Source organism: Haliotis rufescens, unplaced genomic scaffold, assembly GCF_023055435.1.
Source record: "Haliotis rufescens isolate VD_foot unplaced genomic scaffold, xgHalRufe1.0.p SCAF_32, whole genome shotgun sequence".
Taxonomy (NCBI): domain Eukaryota; kingdom Metazoa; phylum Mollusca; class Gastropoda; order Lepetellida; family Haliotidae; genus Haliotis; species Haliotis rufescens.
This window is the reverse complement of record NW_025964024.1, coordinates 5,946,855-5,963,752: the sequence shown is the minus strand read 5'-3', so window position 1 is coordinate 5,963,752 and position 16,898 is coordinate 5,946,855. Positions and strand designations below refer to the sequence as shown.

The 16,898-nt window shown below is 44.6% G+C and overlaps 1 protein-coding gene across 3 annotated transcripts in view; it reads left to right on the top strand.

Annotated features, from left to right (window-relative positions):
- LOC124147693 (serine-protein kinase ATM-like) overlaps positions 1-16,898 on the top strand; it is a 111,326-nt gene that overhangs the window by 20,911 nt on the left and 73,517 nt on the right. For all 3 annotated transcript variants that reach the window (XM_048380700.1, XM_048380701.1, XM_048380699.1), the window contains exons 5-13: positions 466-630; positions 1,204-1,369; positions 3,255-3,417; positions 5,529-5,633; positions 6,695-6,771; positions 11,281-11,341; positions 12,722-12,876; positions 14,760-14,867; positions 16,476-16,610. In XM_048380700.1, coding sequence (XP_048236657.1) covers positions 466-630; positions 1,204-1,369; positions 3,255-3,417; positions 5,529-5,633; positions 6,695-6,771; positions 11,281-11,341; positions 12,722-12,876; positions 14,760-14,867; positions 16,476-16,610 — 1,135 coding nt within the window. The remainder of the gene's footprint in view (positions 1-465; positions 631-1,203; positions 1,370-3,254; positions 3,418-5,528; positions 5,634-6,694; positions 6,772-11,280; positions 11,342-12,721; positions 12,877-14,759; positions 14,868-16,475; positions 16,611-16,898) is intronic.

Here is a 16,898-nt window from a genome sequence, read left to right as displayed (position 1 = left end):
TTGCTGTTATTTAAAAGCCATTTACCCAGTTGACCTGTCAAAAGTCTATATATGCATACATACTTGTACATATTTAGAAAGTGTGAGACCAGTGAAGATCTGGGGTAGAATAGATCTTCAGCAACCCATGCTTGCTGTAAAAGGCGACAAACAGGATCAGGTGGTCAGTCTCGCTGACTTGGTTGATGCATGCCATCGATCCCAATTTCGTGGATCGATGCTCATGTTGTCAATCACTGGATTGCCTGGTCCAGACTCGATTATTTACAGACCGCTGTCATATAGCTGGAATATTAATGAGTGCGGAATTAAACAACAAACCAAACAACCAAAAAAGAAACTGACATCATCCATAGTTTTCGGAGGTTCATGACATTTTCTTGTGTGGATCTTTATTGCTGGATTCATCTGTGCTCGATGATGGAATGAAGTCCATGTCACCGCTGATGTAAATGACTGATGCAGGTGGGCCTCGCCTGAAGTGTTCCAATGTCCTGAGTCACATCAACGAGATCCTGGAAGACGACTACACCTGCGCTGCCTATGGGTTGGATTACAGCACCATCCTGCTGAAGAATGTCCTGCCTGTCCGCAAGTATTGGGTCGACATCAAGTCAAGATCCTGGCATGGTGAGTTCCTTATAGCCTCTTTATGTTGTGAATCAGATTCCTGGAGACCTTGAGGGCTCCCTGAGTTGGGATTTCTGAATAATGGCAAGGTGAGTACCTTGACATTGAAAGTGAGAATCATGGCAAGGAGAGCTCCTTGATGTTGGAGGTAGGATTCCTGACAAGGAGATCTCCCTGAGGTTGGAGGTCAGAATCCTGACCAGGAAAGCACCTTGAGGCGGGCGGCCAGTTTACTTTTAAGCTGAGCTGCTTGAGGTGAGAGGTCAGAATCCTGACAAGTAAAGCACCTTGAGGTGGGAGGCCAGTTTACTGGCAAGCAGAGCTGCTTGAGGTGAGAGGTCAGAATCCTGACAAGTAAAGCACCTTGAGGTGGGAGGCCAGTTTACTGGCAAGCAGAGCTGCTTGAGGTGAGATGTCAGAATCCTGACAAGAGCACATTGAGGTTGGAGGTCAGAATCCTGAGGTAGGGTATGCTTCTTTGATGTTTTATCAAGTATTGTTACCAAATGTATTAAGTGTGGCCAAAATGTCATCATAATCAGCAATATTGACCAGCTTTTTCATCCCCACCAGACTTGCTTCTGCGGTACTGTCGTCTGTACCTGGACCCCGACTGCAGCATCGACCGAGTGGTCCTCGTCAGACTTGTCCGTACCATCATCAGCGGAGTGGCAAGACAGTGTGATCTGCTGCACAGAAACATGCTGGGCTTCTTTACTGAAGTCTTCAAGAACATAAGGTAGGGCTGCCCTCAAGAACATAAGGTAGGGCTGCCCTCAAGGACATAAGGTAGGGCAGCTTTAAAGAATATAGAATAGGGCGGCCCTCGAGAACATAAAGTGGGGCTGCCCTTAAGAACATAAGGTAGGGCTGCCTTCAAGAACATAAGATAGGGCTGCCCTCAAGAACATAAGGTAGGGCTGCCTTCAAGAACTTAAGATAGGGCTGCCCTCAAGAACATAAGATAGGGAGACCTTCAAGAACATAAGATAGGGCTGCCCTCAAGAACATAAGGTAGGGCTGCTCTCAAGAATATAAGGTAGGGCGACTTTAAAGAATGTAAGAGAGGGCGACCCTCGAGAACATAAGGTAGGACGGCCTTCAAGAACATAAGGTAGGACGGCCTTCAAGAACATAAGGTAGGGCTGCCTTCAAGAACATAAGGTAGGACGGCCTTCAAGAACATAAGGTAGGGCTGCCTTCAAGAACATAAGGTAGGGCTGCCCTCAAGAACATAAGGTAGGACAGCCTTCAAGAACATAAGGTAGGGCTGCCTTCAAGAACTTAAGATAGGGCTGCCCTCAAGAACATAAGATAGGGCGACCTTCAAGAACATAAGATAGGGCTGCCCTCAAGAACATAAGGTAGGGTGGCCTTCAAGAATGTAAGAACCGTATACACTTGATACTGTGCCTGTGAGTGGTATGTAGTTGTTACCTGTGTACACCTGTGCTATTATATGCTCATAGTTTCCATGTTGTAAGGACTGAGGGTTGGGTGGTGACAAGGTGCAACCTAGCCGATTGTGTGTCATTTCTACATGTCATGGATCTTTGCTACCATCTTGGATAGGATTCAAAAGCTTACAGATTGTGATTTTTTCACGTTAACCTGGTTAAGGAAGAAAGCATGCTATATGAATGAGTGAATGATGTCATTGGTTTGTTTGTTTGTTTGTTTGCAATCTCATTAAAATCAGATCTGAGTTCTTGCTATCGCTAAACAAAGATCTGAGGACATCCCATTACGGCTTACGTCAGAGCGACCTTTCATACGACCAATCAAAGCATCGCTTACCCGATCATGAAAGTGACAATCGGAATGTGTTTTCTAACCTTGGACACATTAACACCGGGTATTCCGATCGACAGTTACAGCCCTTACGACTGATTCCGTGAAAATTATCGTCTCTCTCTCTCGCTTCCGTGGGATAAACATTTGAATGGAGGAGTATGTGGAAAGCACTGCCATACAATTGCAACCATATGTTAGACATTCCAGAATGTTCTTTTGTTCAGTTTTTCAATATTTTAATCGAGAACTGTGTCAACATATTTTTCAAGCGTAACCTAAAATGGAAGTTGCCAGGTTGAAACGAGTGCCGTAAAGCTGTTTTCTAATTGGCTGATGTCGACTTCTTGTTAGTCGTTTCAGTAGTCGGTTAAAGTTAGTGAAACGTTGCTCTGACATGACTCGTAATTGGATGTTCTCAGATCTTTGTTTAGCGGCATCAAGAACTTAGATCTGATTTTAATGAGATTGGTTTGTTTGTTGTTTAACACAACACTCAGCACTATTCAAGCTATATGATGGCAGTTTGTAAATAATCGGGTCAGACAATCCAGTCATTGACATCATGAGCATTGATCTACGCATTTAGGACATGATGACATGCATCAACCAAGTCAGCGAGCCCTACCACCTGGTCACCTTTCTTGCATCTTACAACGAGCATAGTCGCCTCTTGCGATAAGCATGGGTTGCTGAAGACCTTCACGGGTATTGTCATGAGTAATGGTTGTTGACTGACATTGATTGGTTAAACCTTCAGTAGGTCCAGCATGGATTATATATGTAGGTGATACCAGCGGTGTCACTTGTGTTATTGTTTGTGTGTTTCCCAGACAGGAACCTCGGACCCAAGTGCTGGAGCATCTGTTGTCAGCACTGAATGTGTTCGTCAGGAAGATAGCACCAAGCTGCAGGATCCAGATCTGTAAACTGGGAGAGACCATCTTCATCAACCTCCTGTATCTGTGGAACAACAGGCCCACCGACCTCATCAAGGTACATCATAATGATTCATCTCCGAGGCATGTCGGGTAGCCTAGCGGTTTAAGCGGTCGCTCATCATGCCGAAGACCCGGGTTCCCCACATAGGTACAATGTGTAAAGCCTATTTCTGGTATCCCCTGCTGGAATATTGCTAGAACTGACGTAAAACCATAATCACTCACTCACTAATAGTGAGGAGCCCATTCCTATGGTCACCTGCTGTGCTGTGGCTGCTATATCACTACTAGCAACATTAAACTCAAGTCACTCACTGATTCATCTCACCAAAACAATCAAATAAATGTGAGTGGACTTTGCTCGCATAAATTCAACTTGATTAATTGATGAAATGGCCTCACTGCACACTTTAAATAGCGGAAATACCAACTTGAATATAGAAACAGATAACTATATATTTCCACATCACGGTATCTTGAGAACAATATGTCATTCAAACACTAGAAATGACATAATGGACATCCATTGAGTTATCATTGCTGGGGTGAGGACTTCTACTCACTCGTGTCAAACTAGGCATCAGTGAGAACTCCAGACAGTCCAGTCAAGACAGGCCACCCACGGAACACAGTGTTTCATCAAAGGTCGAAATGACCCAGCATGTATGGATATTCTTCATCACACTTATACTCAGATCTACACCTTTTTACTTGTCGTCTGCCTTCCAGTTTGTTGCATTTATTTGGAGGCGCATTAATATCATTGTATCCTTCTATGTCTTACCACTTCCGTCGTTATTGTTTGTGGGAACTACATCAAAATTGTGCTCAGGAAATTCTATATTTTCTAAGCTTTACATAAAAAAGATAATTTTTAGTGTATGTGTGATTTGATTGTACTAGATGTGTGTGTTTTGTAAGTAGGCATGGTTCGTGGTATTCACATTCCAGGACTTGATTTGCCTATATAAAACATGCACAAGTGCAACCTATTATTGAAAAATGCAACCTACCGGTAACATTTATGTCTACTTGCACCAAGTATATGTTAACACAATCCACACAAAATCTATCTTTGAACACACTCAATACTTTTCTAAAGTTTATTGACCATACTCTATCACTTCTCCCTGCAGTGTGGGATTTGTCATGCTTTCTCAGGCTTGACGTGTTGGTAAGTCAAGATCATATGAAAATTTTCCTGTTACATTTTACAGCAGGCCGGCCAATGTTTTAACTGTGATAAATGTATGAGAAACAGGGTGCAACCTGGTTTTTGTCTGGTGCAACCTGGTTTTCATGTCAACTTGTACTTGGTGCAAATTAAATCAAGTTCCTTTAATCGAGCCCTGCGTTGTTATGTAGGTATTACCTACAGTTTTATTGTTGGACCTCAGAGGCGTTAGTGAAACTGTTTTGTTTTGGCCGCGGAGAGAATGGTCATGAGTAAGTTATCCTCCAATCTGGAAAAGTAAGCTCTTGTTATCTTTCCAATTTATTACATAGTTTGAGCATCACTTCTGACAAAAGTACGGAAACATATATTATGTTCAACTTAAAACTATCTCTAGAATATACATAGTTTTAGATGCTTCTTTCACTCTTCCTTTTACTCTATTTGTGTTCGTCTAGGGAACCTTTCTGAATTGTAATTTCATCCAGGGGACCGGGGATACATTCTGTAGTACCCTACACGACAATCACTCTTTCAGCATCACTATTTGTCTCACCATCAGGATGAGATTGTGGAGTTCTTGGAGTTTTATGAGTAACTGGTGTGTGTTCCTCAGGATGAGATTGTGGAGTTCTTGAGTTTTATGAGTCACTGGTGTGTGTTCCTCAGTATGAGATTGTGGAGTTCTTGAGTTTTATGAGTCACTGGTGTGTGTTCCTCAGGATGAGATTGTGGAGTGTTTGGAGTTTTATGAGTAACTGGTGTGTGTTCCTCAGGATGAGATTGTGGAGAGTTCTTGAGTTTTATGAGTAACTGGTGTGTGTTCCTCAGGATGAGATTGTGGAGTTCTTGAGTTTTATGAGTAACTGGTGTGTGTTCCTCAGGATGAGATTGTGGAGTGTTTGGAGTTTTATGAGTCACTGCTGTGTGTTCCTCAGGATGAGATTGTGGAGTTCTTGGACTTTTATGAGTAACTGGTGTGTGTTCCTCAGGATGAGATTGTGGAGTTCCTGAGGCTACAGATGCAGGCCCATCACCCAGGGGGAGTGAAGACGCCCGAGACTGGGGAGTTCACCCTGGACAAGGAGCTGTGGAGGGTGAGTGGGAAGACCAAGAGATAACCTCAGTTGCAAGCTCCAGATTTTACATATCAACATTATGAGTTCTAGGAGTATCACGAGGGGTACATGTGGTTTATGCGTCCTGCGTGAGACTTGATATCACGAGGTAGATGCGAAAACCACATGTACCCCTCGTGATACTGCAACAACAAATTTATCTTACTGACATGTTTTAATTTGACATTGTAAATGAATTAAAACAATTCAAAATTGATAGAAAACAGCGATTGAGCCGACGTTAACTTTTGCTATGTCACGTGACTTTCATTGACTCAGAAAAAGCGTGCGGCTTTTTACTTCGAAGCAGAGTATCAGGGATTTACTCTCCTCAGAAATCCATGCATAGCCTGTCTGGTTTGTCACTGGCTGTAAGGGATTTATTCTTCCACTGAGAAATTTATGAAACTCCTAGGTGGGCTACATAGTACTTTATCAAGATCATGTGAACCAGTCAGATCTCATCATTCTGACATTGACAAAGTATGTTTCTTACTGTTTTAATAATATTTACTGTGTTAGATAACTGTGATTAACATGCTGAATGCTGACACTAAATATAGCACTGACATCTGCGATTCTCTTTTATACACTACTCAACATTTGCTAAGGTCCACACCTTTGACTAAAGATGGATATTTGGTCCTAAGCAATTGTTGAGTAGTATATTAAAGAGAATCAATTTATCTTTACATGAACAGTGAAGAGTTAACTATTTTGTGCTGAGACACCAACCCAAACTGATAATAATAGTACAGTGTATTATAACTGGTTAGTTCCTCTCCTGATAGTGCCGGGCCTAGATTGATGATTGACAGACTGGGGGCACAGGTAGCCCAGTCGTCTAAGGCGCCGCGATTCACTGTGCAGAGATGCGTCCCTTAGGCACACCAGAAACCTATGATTGTGGGTTCGAATCCCAGTTCGCTGACCTCTCAACCACTGTCACTGACCACTCAGCCACTGTTGCTGATCACTCAACCACTGTCACTGATCACTCAGCCACTGTCACTGACCACTCAACCACTGTATGTTTTCAGAGCCACCTACGGAAGTTGTATGAAGTGATGTACACGGACCTGCAGGAGATGGGAGGACGGAACAGGTTCACAACTGGGTGAGAAGCAGCCTCACACTGACCACATCCTTCTCCTTGTGTGAAGAGCTACTCGCATTCAACAGTTACAAACGCCCTTGTGTTGAACTTTGATGTGTCAAACTTATCGTTGTCTCGAAGTAAAAACTTGTTCCCTGCATATTCCTGTCAAGCCTCGGATAACTCGAAGTATTTAAGTAGTTCCCTTCAACTTCAACACAATGGTGTTTGACTTTCAATATTTATTAATTATGATATTTATTTTTTACTTAAATTGCATTACATGTTGCATGGTGCTCTTACTAATGAAGTCATGAAATGAATGACAATCTATCAGTGTCTTCAGTAACTCTTTTGCCCAACATGACCTCCATGACTCTTGTGACATCTGGTGTCGGAAGACACGCCCCCTATATCTATGTCATTATTCTCTTCTTTGCTGACTTAGCAGGACATATATCTTACCTGGTTTTTTTGTAAGATTCTATTCTTGAATTTCAGTTGTGCAGTTGGCATGTTATCCATCCTCTTTTTCCCGGATGTGCGTCCCTCTGTTATACAGACTTCCTGACCTATATCAGGGTCGTGCCCAGAGGAAATGACAACAGGCATTTTGAAAACTTTCAGGTCACTCCTCCGCCTCATCACCTCGACTGACAACCAAGCCCAGGCTTAAAACATCGACCAAGTCTCCAAGATGCTGTGCCTGATTGGACAACTCCAAACACTGTCTGCTGAGGTGGCAGTAGTTACAACGACGTACAACTCACCGGACAGGTTCAGCCACTTGCCAGTTAGGAGCAGCCACTCATCGGCCATGCACAGCCACTCACTGACCAGGTGCAGCCACTCACTGACCAGGTGCAGCCACTCACCGACCAGGCACAGCCACTCACCGACCAGGTGCAGCCACTCATCGGCCATGCACAGCCACTCACTGACCAGGCGCAGCCACTCACCGACCAGGTGCAGCCACTCACTGACTAGGTGCAGCCACTCACTGACCAGGTGCAGCCACTCACCGACCAGGTGCAGCCACTCACCGACCAGGTGCAGCCACTCACTGACCAGGTGCAGCCACTCACCGACCAGGCGCAGCCACTCACCGACCAGGCGCAGCCACTCACCGACCAGGCGCAGCCACTCACCGACCAGGCGCAGCCACTCACCGACCAGGCGCAGCCACTCACCAGGCGCAGCCACTCACCGACCAGGTGCAGCCACTCACCGACCAGGTGCAGCCACTCACCGACCAGGCGCAGCCACTCACCGACCAGGCGCAGCCACTCACCGACCAGGTGCAGCCACTCACCGACCAGGCGCAGCCACTCACCGACCAGGTGCAGCCACTCACGGAGCAGGTGCAGCCACTCACCGACCAGGCACAGCCACTCACTGACTAGGTGCAGCCACTCACCGACCAGGTGCAGCCACTCATCGGCCAGGCACAGCCACTCACTGACTAGGTGCAGCCACTCACCGACCAGGCACAGCCACTCACTGACTAGGTGCAGCCACTCACCGACCAGGTGCAGCCACTCACCGACCAGGTGCAGCCACTCATCGGCCAGGCACAGCCACTCACCGACCAGGTGCAGCCACTCACCGACCAGGTGCAGCCACTCACTGACTAGGTGCAGCCACTCACCGACCAGGTGCAGCCACTCACCGACCAGGTGCAGCCACTCACCGACCAGGTGCAGCCACTCATCGGCCAGGCACAGCCACTCACCGACCAGGCACAGCCACTCACTGACCAGGCACAGCCACTCACTGACCAGGTGCAGCCACTCACTGACCAGGTGCAGCCACTCACTGACCAGGTGCAGCCGCTCACTGACAAGGCGCAGCCACTCATCGGCCAGGCACAGCCACTCATCGGCCAGGCACAGCCACTCACTGACCAGGTGCAGCCACTCACTGACCAGGTGCAGCCACTCACTGACCAGGTGCAGCCACTCACTGACCAGGCGCAGCCACTCACTGACCAGGTGCAGCCACTCATCGGCCAGGCACAGCCACTCATCGGCCAGGCACAGCCACTCACTGACCAGGTGCAGCCACTCACTGACCAGGTGCAGCCACTCACTGACCAGGTGCAGCCACTCACTGACCAGGCGCAGCCACTCACTGACCAGGTGCAGCCACTTACTGACCAGGTGCAGCCACTCACTGACCAGGCGCAGCCACTCATCGGCCAGGCACAGCCACTCATCGGCCAGGCACAGCCACTCACTGACCAGGTGCAGCCACTCACTGACCAGGTGCAGCCACTCATCGGCCAGGCACAGCCACTCATCGGCCAGGCACAGCCACTCATGGGCCAGGCACAGCCACTCACTGACAAGGTGCAGCCACTCATCGGCCAGGCACAGCCACTCATCGGCCAGGCACAGCCACTCATCGGCCAGGCACAGCCACTCACTGACCAGGCGCAGCCACTCATCGGCCAGGCACAGCCACTTACTGACTAGGCACAGCCACTCACTGACCAGGTGCAGCCACTCACTGACCAGGTGCAGCCACTCACTGACCAGGTGCAGCCACTCACTGACCAGGCGCAGCCACTCACCGACCAGGCACAGCCACTCACCGACCAGGAGCAGCCACTCATCCACCAGGTGCAGCCGTTCCTGTCAGGCACTCATTGGGATCCCATCGATCGTCACCATCTAGGCACATCAGTCTAGAGGCAACTGTTTGTTACACCTCCCCTGGGGCACCATATGGTTGCTCTTGCAATATTTCTGACTGTCATCCCTGGACTCTGAATTGAGGACTCTTCCCCATTTGTTTGTGTGCTGACATCATCCCATACGTCTATGGACGCATGCCTAGAAGTCCATCTGATGAGAAACAACAGCTACAGTCAGTGTTGTCCTGGCATCTCAGCCAAATTGGTTATCTGAGTGACCACCTTCTCCATACTTTGGCCTCACTGACCCTCTTCAGGAGACAGATCCTTGCATCAAGGCATGTTTGGTTAACCAACCTTGGACTGCATCTACCCTTTTTAGTAACCCCACCCCCACCCCCAAAACCACTCCAACTCCAAGATTGTCACATATGTCCAGATGGCATTAGCCTGTCCTCAGTCTGTTCATCAGTGGCAAGTGCTACTTGGCCTCCTCACAGCAGCACAGGACCTCACAGTCAGGGGGAGACACAACATTAGACTTCTACAACTGTGTCCGGCACCTTACTTACAGAGCAAGCAAGACTGGACCATGATCACATTCTCAGACCACCTATGTCAACACCTCGACAGGTGGCTGATCCCATCGAAGGCCTTAGAAGTTCAAAGCGACCCTCACAGCCACCGCCTGCATCCGTCCCCAGAACAGTTCATGCCTGGGTCACATGCATGAGAGCTGGGGCCTGGCCACAGCTATGGCTCTCCACAGAATCTGTTCAATCCAGACCATCATGCAGGGTGCTTTTGGAGCTCTTCCACTGTCTTCACGAGCCATTACCTCCAGGATGTGTCCGTAGAAGATGTGGATGACGTACATAGTTTTGGGATGTTGGTGATCGCCCAGTAGATCACCAACGCCAAGAAACGCTGGTAAATTGCAATGCAGCCTACCCCCATACCCCCTTGGTCAGACTGCTCCAAGGTTTTTACCCTATTTACTGGGTTGCCATGACAGCGTGATTTCGGATTTCTGTTACCCAGCGATTGACCTTGGGTCTCCTTCGAGCACCGAAAGTTGTCTTGTTGTTCACGTTTGCTACTGTTGCAGGCTTTCCGGGAGTAGTGGAGACTAACCATCTCAGGCAAACCCAGCCTTCTGGACCACTTTACGAGATGCCATGACATGTGACAGCTAGCCTAGTACTGAACTGAACTTCCACAGCACCACTACCGTCGGGTAAAGTGCAATATGTAATGTAAGATAAGTTAAAATATTCCATAATCATATATTATATAATATTATGTTTATTTTATATACTTATCCTGCATTACCCTGCCCTCCCTTGACTGATGTCGTCCTCCCTACTGTACCAGCAGCCCTGAGGGACGTTCGAGGACAATTATGACATATAGAGGGCCTGTCTTCCGACACCAGATGGCACGAGTGTCATGGAAGTCATGTTGGGCAAAAGAGTTACTGATAGATTGTCAATTATTTCCAGTTAGCATTTCGGTAGTAAATAAAATGTGCAATATGTAATGTAGGACAAGTATATAAAATAAACATAATACTCTGGTTATGGAATAATGGTATTTTACTGTTAACATGACCAATGAAGAGAGAAATTTTAATGCCTAGTTTTTTTTACATTATTGAGTGTTAAAATACTATGTTGAACTACCTCTGAATTTAATACATGTTTGTTGAACTTCACACTGACCACTACCATCCTTGTGTTGAGGGCCGAGAGTAGCTCAGGTGTCTGAGGTGGAGCTATTCATTGTTGCTTTCCGTAGATGTCCCAGGATCTTGTGTTTGTGGGTTCGAATATAGTTCCAGATTTAAAGAATAGAAACAATTTATGTGTGTCATGTGGAATTACGTTGTGTTCCAGAACAAGGGAAGCCGTGTTGAAGGCAGCGTATGTGGATCTGGCTGCTGATGTCTGCAACCAGGTATACTGCCATCATGATAGTAAAACGATTCATGTGACAAGAAAATACTCTGAATTTGAAGTGCACGGCAAATAATAGACCAGCCGTTGAACATATTGAAAAGCCCAAGTATCAAGGCTGATAGTCGACCCCATCTCTGCAACAAAATGTCAGGAAAAATTCAAGCCCCTACAGTAATTACAGAGGCTTAAGAAAATATAGGAATTGGTTCTCAAGCAACGGCTTTTGAAAATATAGTTTGGGCGGGCGTTTTTTTCTTGGTTGTTCAAAGTATTATGTAACGAAATAAACAGTTGTGTACAATCAACCTGGGAAAGGGCCTCCCTACATAAATGTATTCCTTGATGAGTATATTACTTTAATACAATATTTGACCACTGTACGTTGGACTACCAGTATGTGGTACGCAGGTTAGTCCTGTTCTTTGAGTTTCTGGACTTATGTTTGTAATCCATTATTTTACTTTTATCCAAGATTTTGGATAAAGGACAAGATTTTGTCTACATTAATTTCGGCCCAATTGTGTATGAACAGATCGGCAAATCACATCAACTCACCGTGAACTCGCCTTGAAATTAACATTAGTTGTTTGAGATACATAGTCTTCGGTCTTCCTATCACTGTATGGAAATTTCTTTTCAGTTATGATATTGGCCATGACATTAAGTATTTTCTAAACTAAATGACCCATAGATAGGGGAGAAAATAGCTATTATTAGCTATTTCCAGCTTATTTTACGAGAAAATATACATGCAGTCTTAATCTCTGCGTTGAAACATTGTCCGGCATACAGTTAACAAATACCATGGAATTTGTAAATCATCATGTTTTGTGATGTTTTGTCAGAAATGTTTTCATTGGTTAAATTTGCAAACATCAAAACAAGCACACAAACTCCTATTGCCACCATGACCATAACATTATAGCACAGGAATGTCGTGCGCATGTAAAGGGAAGTAACTGCACGCTATATCTATATTTGTTTGAGACGCAGGGGGAGGGGGGAAAGAGATGGAAATAAAAACGAAATGTGCAGTGCACTGTATGATGATGTTGGCAATGCCTTGAGAACCAAGACTATTTATTTTTTTAGCCTGATGTTACATATTTTCAAAGGTGAATTGTATTGCACTGATAACTTGACTGATAACTTGACTGATAACTTGACTGATAGTGAGCGAGAGGCTTTCATGCATAGTTTTGCATTATTGCATTGTAAGCAATGTTAAAATACCTCTGAATTAAAGAATTTCTTATTTTTGATCATTATTTTGAACAAATTATTTAAAATCCCTGTTAATCTCATTCCTGGCTAACCCGCCATGGTTTTGCTGGAGTACTCCTCGCTCCTCTCACCTTTGTTGTGTTCCCCTCGTCAGCTGTTCACAGAGTCCTCCCAGACCATCGAGGTGACTCAGATGTCCATGCTGGGGGACGGGGACACGCCCAGGAAGAAGAGGAGGCTGGAGAGTGGCTGGACCGTCGTCCGAGACACCATGTACAACACTGGCTGCTCTCACCAAGTCATACCATGGTGCGTAGTGTAGTGTGATTAGTGCTATAGTAAATAGTACCAGCTAGCTTGCGCTATGACGTAGCTGATGATGTCATAACTGACCACATATACTGCGGCCATGATAAGAATAAACTCACGATCATCTGTATCCCCTAGCGATTGTGGTTGTAGGCTAGATACAGAGTAGAGTAGAACATGGATGTAACAAACTACCAGGCACCGGAGAAATCAGTTTGTTATATACGTTGTTCGTTATATACGTTTCCACTTGGAAACGTCCTCTATCGTGGATAAAACAAAACCCAATACACATTATTGCAGCATTTACTTGTATTAGCACTGATCATATCATTCAACTAATAACATTTAGTAACATTCATTCAATAACATTAAATTCATAATATTTTTACAAGATTGTTTTCACGATTTACATACGGGGAGATGTGTAGTTGGTGGTTTTGCTCAGGCCTTGTTTTGCTGACTGCATCCATGAAAATGCGTAGGTTTAATGTTTGTTTTACTGACAGGATTAGTCCAGTTACTTTGTACTGGTAAGATTAACATAAAGCAAGTTGTAACAAGGTTGAATCGTCACAGCTGATTGTGTTGATTCGGCGCGATTGTGTTGATTCTGATTGCATATACCCAATTCTCAGTGACACTTGACAGTGAATGAGATTTCTCAGTTCGCTAAACATGTCACTAAATAAGGTAGTGGTATTTGGGCTTGTCTGTGATCGGTTATCAGTTCACTATTATATACGTTAGTTTGCTGAAGAGATTTTTATATGTACGTAATTTTTATATGATAATATATAGGAGATAAATCAGGGATTTTGTAACAGTTCGTTGTATCCGTTTGTTTGCTCTATTTGTGTTCGTTCTACTGTTGTTCCAAATATGAGAACGATTTGGAAAACATTACACATACACTCTCAGCATGCTCAATATGGTCAAACAAGAAAGATTTTTTAATCAAATATTGAAATATTCATTTATGGAAGTATACACGTAACAAAATGGTGTGCACACTGTGTCAATCAGCGCACAATTCTTTTTAGATTGTTTCCATAAATGCAAGTACATATTGAAGTCAGTTCTTATGAATAAATACGTCAACAGTAATAACCTCACAGAAGGTTTATTTAAACATTAACACAAGAAACTGTAAACAACTGTACAAAATTAGTTACAAATGTGCAATAATACAACACCAGTCCCGCCCATTTTTTTATCATCCAATCAGGAACGGTTGTCTGTAAGTGGGTGTGGCCTGTTTTTTTCTTCAGGTCCTTCAAGATTGCTTTGTTGAATGCCACAGAATCACTTGCAATTTAGATCCATGAAGATCCAGGTTAGAATAGGTCTTCAGCAACCCATCCTTGTCGTAAGAGGCGACTTACAGGATCAGGGGGTCAGGCTCGCTGACTCGATCCAAATTGCGTGGATCGATGCTCATGATGTCAATCACTGTCTGGTCCAGACTGGATTATTTACAGGCTGTTGTCGTATAGCAGGAATATTGCTGAATGCAGCGTTAAACAAACAAACAACACTTGCAATTTCTTTACAACAAAATATCTTTATGTAGGGTGATTTTGCTGGTGTCGTGTCACTTTAGAATTTAAGCGGCTTGTGCACTCAAGATTAAGACTGATCAGTTGGCTTGTATACTGTTGTATTCTGAATGTTACCTGTTGTCAAGATGTTGAGGGGTGGTAGGCTAGCCAAGTGAGTAAACCTTCAGCTCGTCACAACGAATACAAATTGTCTTTTATACATGTGTACTTTGTATGAAGCCAATTCTTGGTGTCCCCAGCTGTGATCGATGTGACTGGAATATTGCATTATTCAGTGTAAATCCCAACTCACTCACTTACACTAGATGTTGGTTTGTTTAGGTTGCAGCTGGTAACACGTCTTGTTGAGAAGTACCCTTCCAGTGTCCCAGAGGATGAGTTACTTCCCTTGCTTCAATGTCTCCACAAGCTGCTGAATGACTGCAGAAGGTGAGGACTAGGGCTGGGACGAGTCCAAATGTACTACACGGGTACCCACCACCCTATTACCCGACCCTACCCGGGTACCCGCTGTAGATATTTAGAGACAGGTACAAAATGTCCGATTTGGAAACGTTTGACTGTAGCCCTGGTAAATTGTACTTAGATACACGTGTAAAAGGATCCGGTCATGCGTACACTGAAGTTTACTGCATGAAGTTTTATCTTCATTCAAACATATAAAAGTCAGAAGGAATGGGTGCATTGTCAGAAAGAAATGGGAACATAAGTGACTTATAGTGTAACCATGAAATTTTAGATAATTTTTGTCATTAAACAATATATCACGTGACTAACCGCGGGTCCGGGTAGTCCTGTAGGTACCCGGGTCCTACTCTGGACCCACCCGACCCAAGTACCCGAGTTACCCGTCCCAGCCCTAGTGAGGACGCATACATGTAGTAACATATAGATCAGCAACTGGTCAGTTGTGAAGATACAATACATGTCAGGATATATAGCAGCTTATATGACACATTAAAACTGATACTTGTCATGTAAAGAGAGACCAGGCGAAATGACTGTACATGCAAGCTTGTATACTGATGTAAGTTCTAGAATGTAGGTCAATCAATCCTAATGGGTAATGTTTAAAATCACACCTGTCATAGTGTCGCACAAGGCGACTAACAGGATCCGGTGGTCAGGCTTGCTGACTTGGTTGATGCATGTCATTGTATCCCTATTGTGTGGGTCGATGCTCATGATGTCAATCACTGGATTGTCTGGCCCAGACTCCATTATTTACGTACTGCCGTCATATAGCTTGAATATTGCTAAGTGCGGCGTTAAACAACAAAGAAACACACAAACAAAAGGCACTATTTACGGGATCTTGTCCTGAAAACGTGAACCATAGCTTGGAGCATTGTCCCTCGTTTAGGAGCATTCTTCAGTCTCAAAGATATAACAGAATGATATACCAAAATATGTGGAGTAACTTGATTATGTTCAGCTTAGGGTCGCTTGGTATACTGTTTGAAAGTAGGGGACACGGGTGGCCCAGTAGTCTAAGGTACCAAAATTTGATGTGCAGAATGGGCACACAAGAAGCCTATGATTAAGTGTCTGATTGCCAGTTTGCCCAATAGTCAATATCTGAGACCTGCTTCACTTCGAGCTCTCCTCCCACATAAACCTTACAGGCTATGATATAACTAGAACACTGTGTAAAGCGGTGTTAAACCCCATTCTCTTTTAGAAAATATTTTTTTACATTTCTTTCTTTACCTTGTACATGAAGTATAGAACCTTGCTAGTGAGTTAACTGTACTCATTTACACCCGGTGTTAGAATTGGTTCTCAGCAAACTATTATGGTCGTAAAGGACGACCAGGTGGTCTGGCGCGGGGATTTGGGTGAGAGCATGTCCTCATACCGCGACAGCCTAGATCAGATGATTGTCTGGTCCAGACTTGATTATGTGCAGGCCGACATCATATAGCTGGAATATTGCTGAGTGCTGCGTTAAACAACAAACACTAACTCCACTTGCATTTCAAATTTGAGAAAGTGACGCCAGTTCAGTGTTAGATGATCCATTTGCCTGTGTTCTAGGAGTGAGATACTCAGGCACATTTTCCAGTGTCTGATTGTATTGGTGAGCAGCTACACATCCTTCACACACATCACCATGGCAACAGTCAACTCAACAAGGGACATCTGGCAGACAATATGGTCGTCAACACTCAGGTAATTGTTGTGACAACCATGATCTATGTTTGTAGCTTGAATTTGACACAGAGAAATCCTTAGCTCACCTGGTTGTTAAACTTAACCTTGCAAGATAATTTTCTGAAAAGGGACAAGCAAAAGAGGTTTGAAATTTGATTTAATTTCGTAGCAACAGTGTTATGCATTGCGTCTTACAATGTTGATATTTGTCCACTAGTGCTTGGTGAATGGTGTGAAAAGAAGTAAAAAATCAAGAAAACATATCTTATTACTGCAGGATTTAAATGGTGTCTGGAATATAGGATC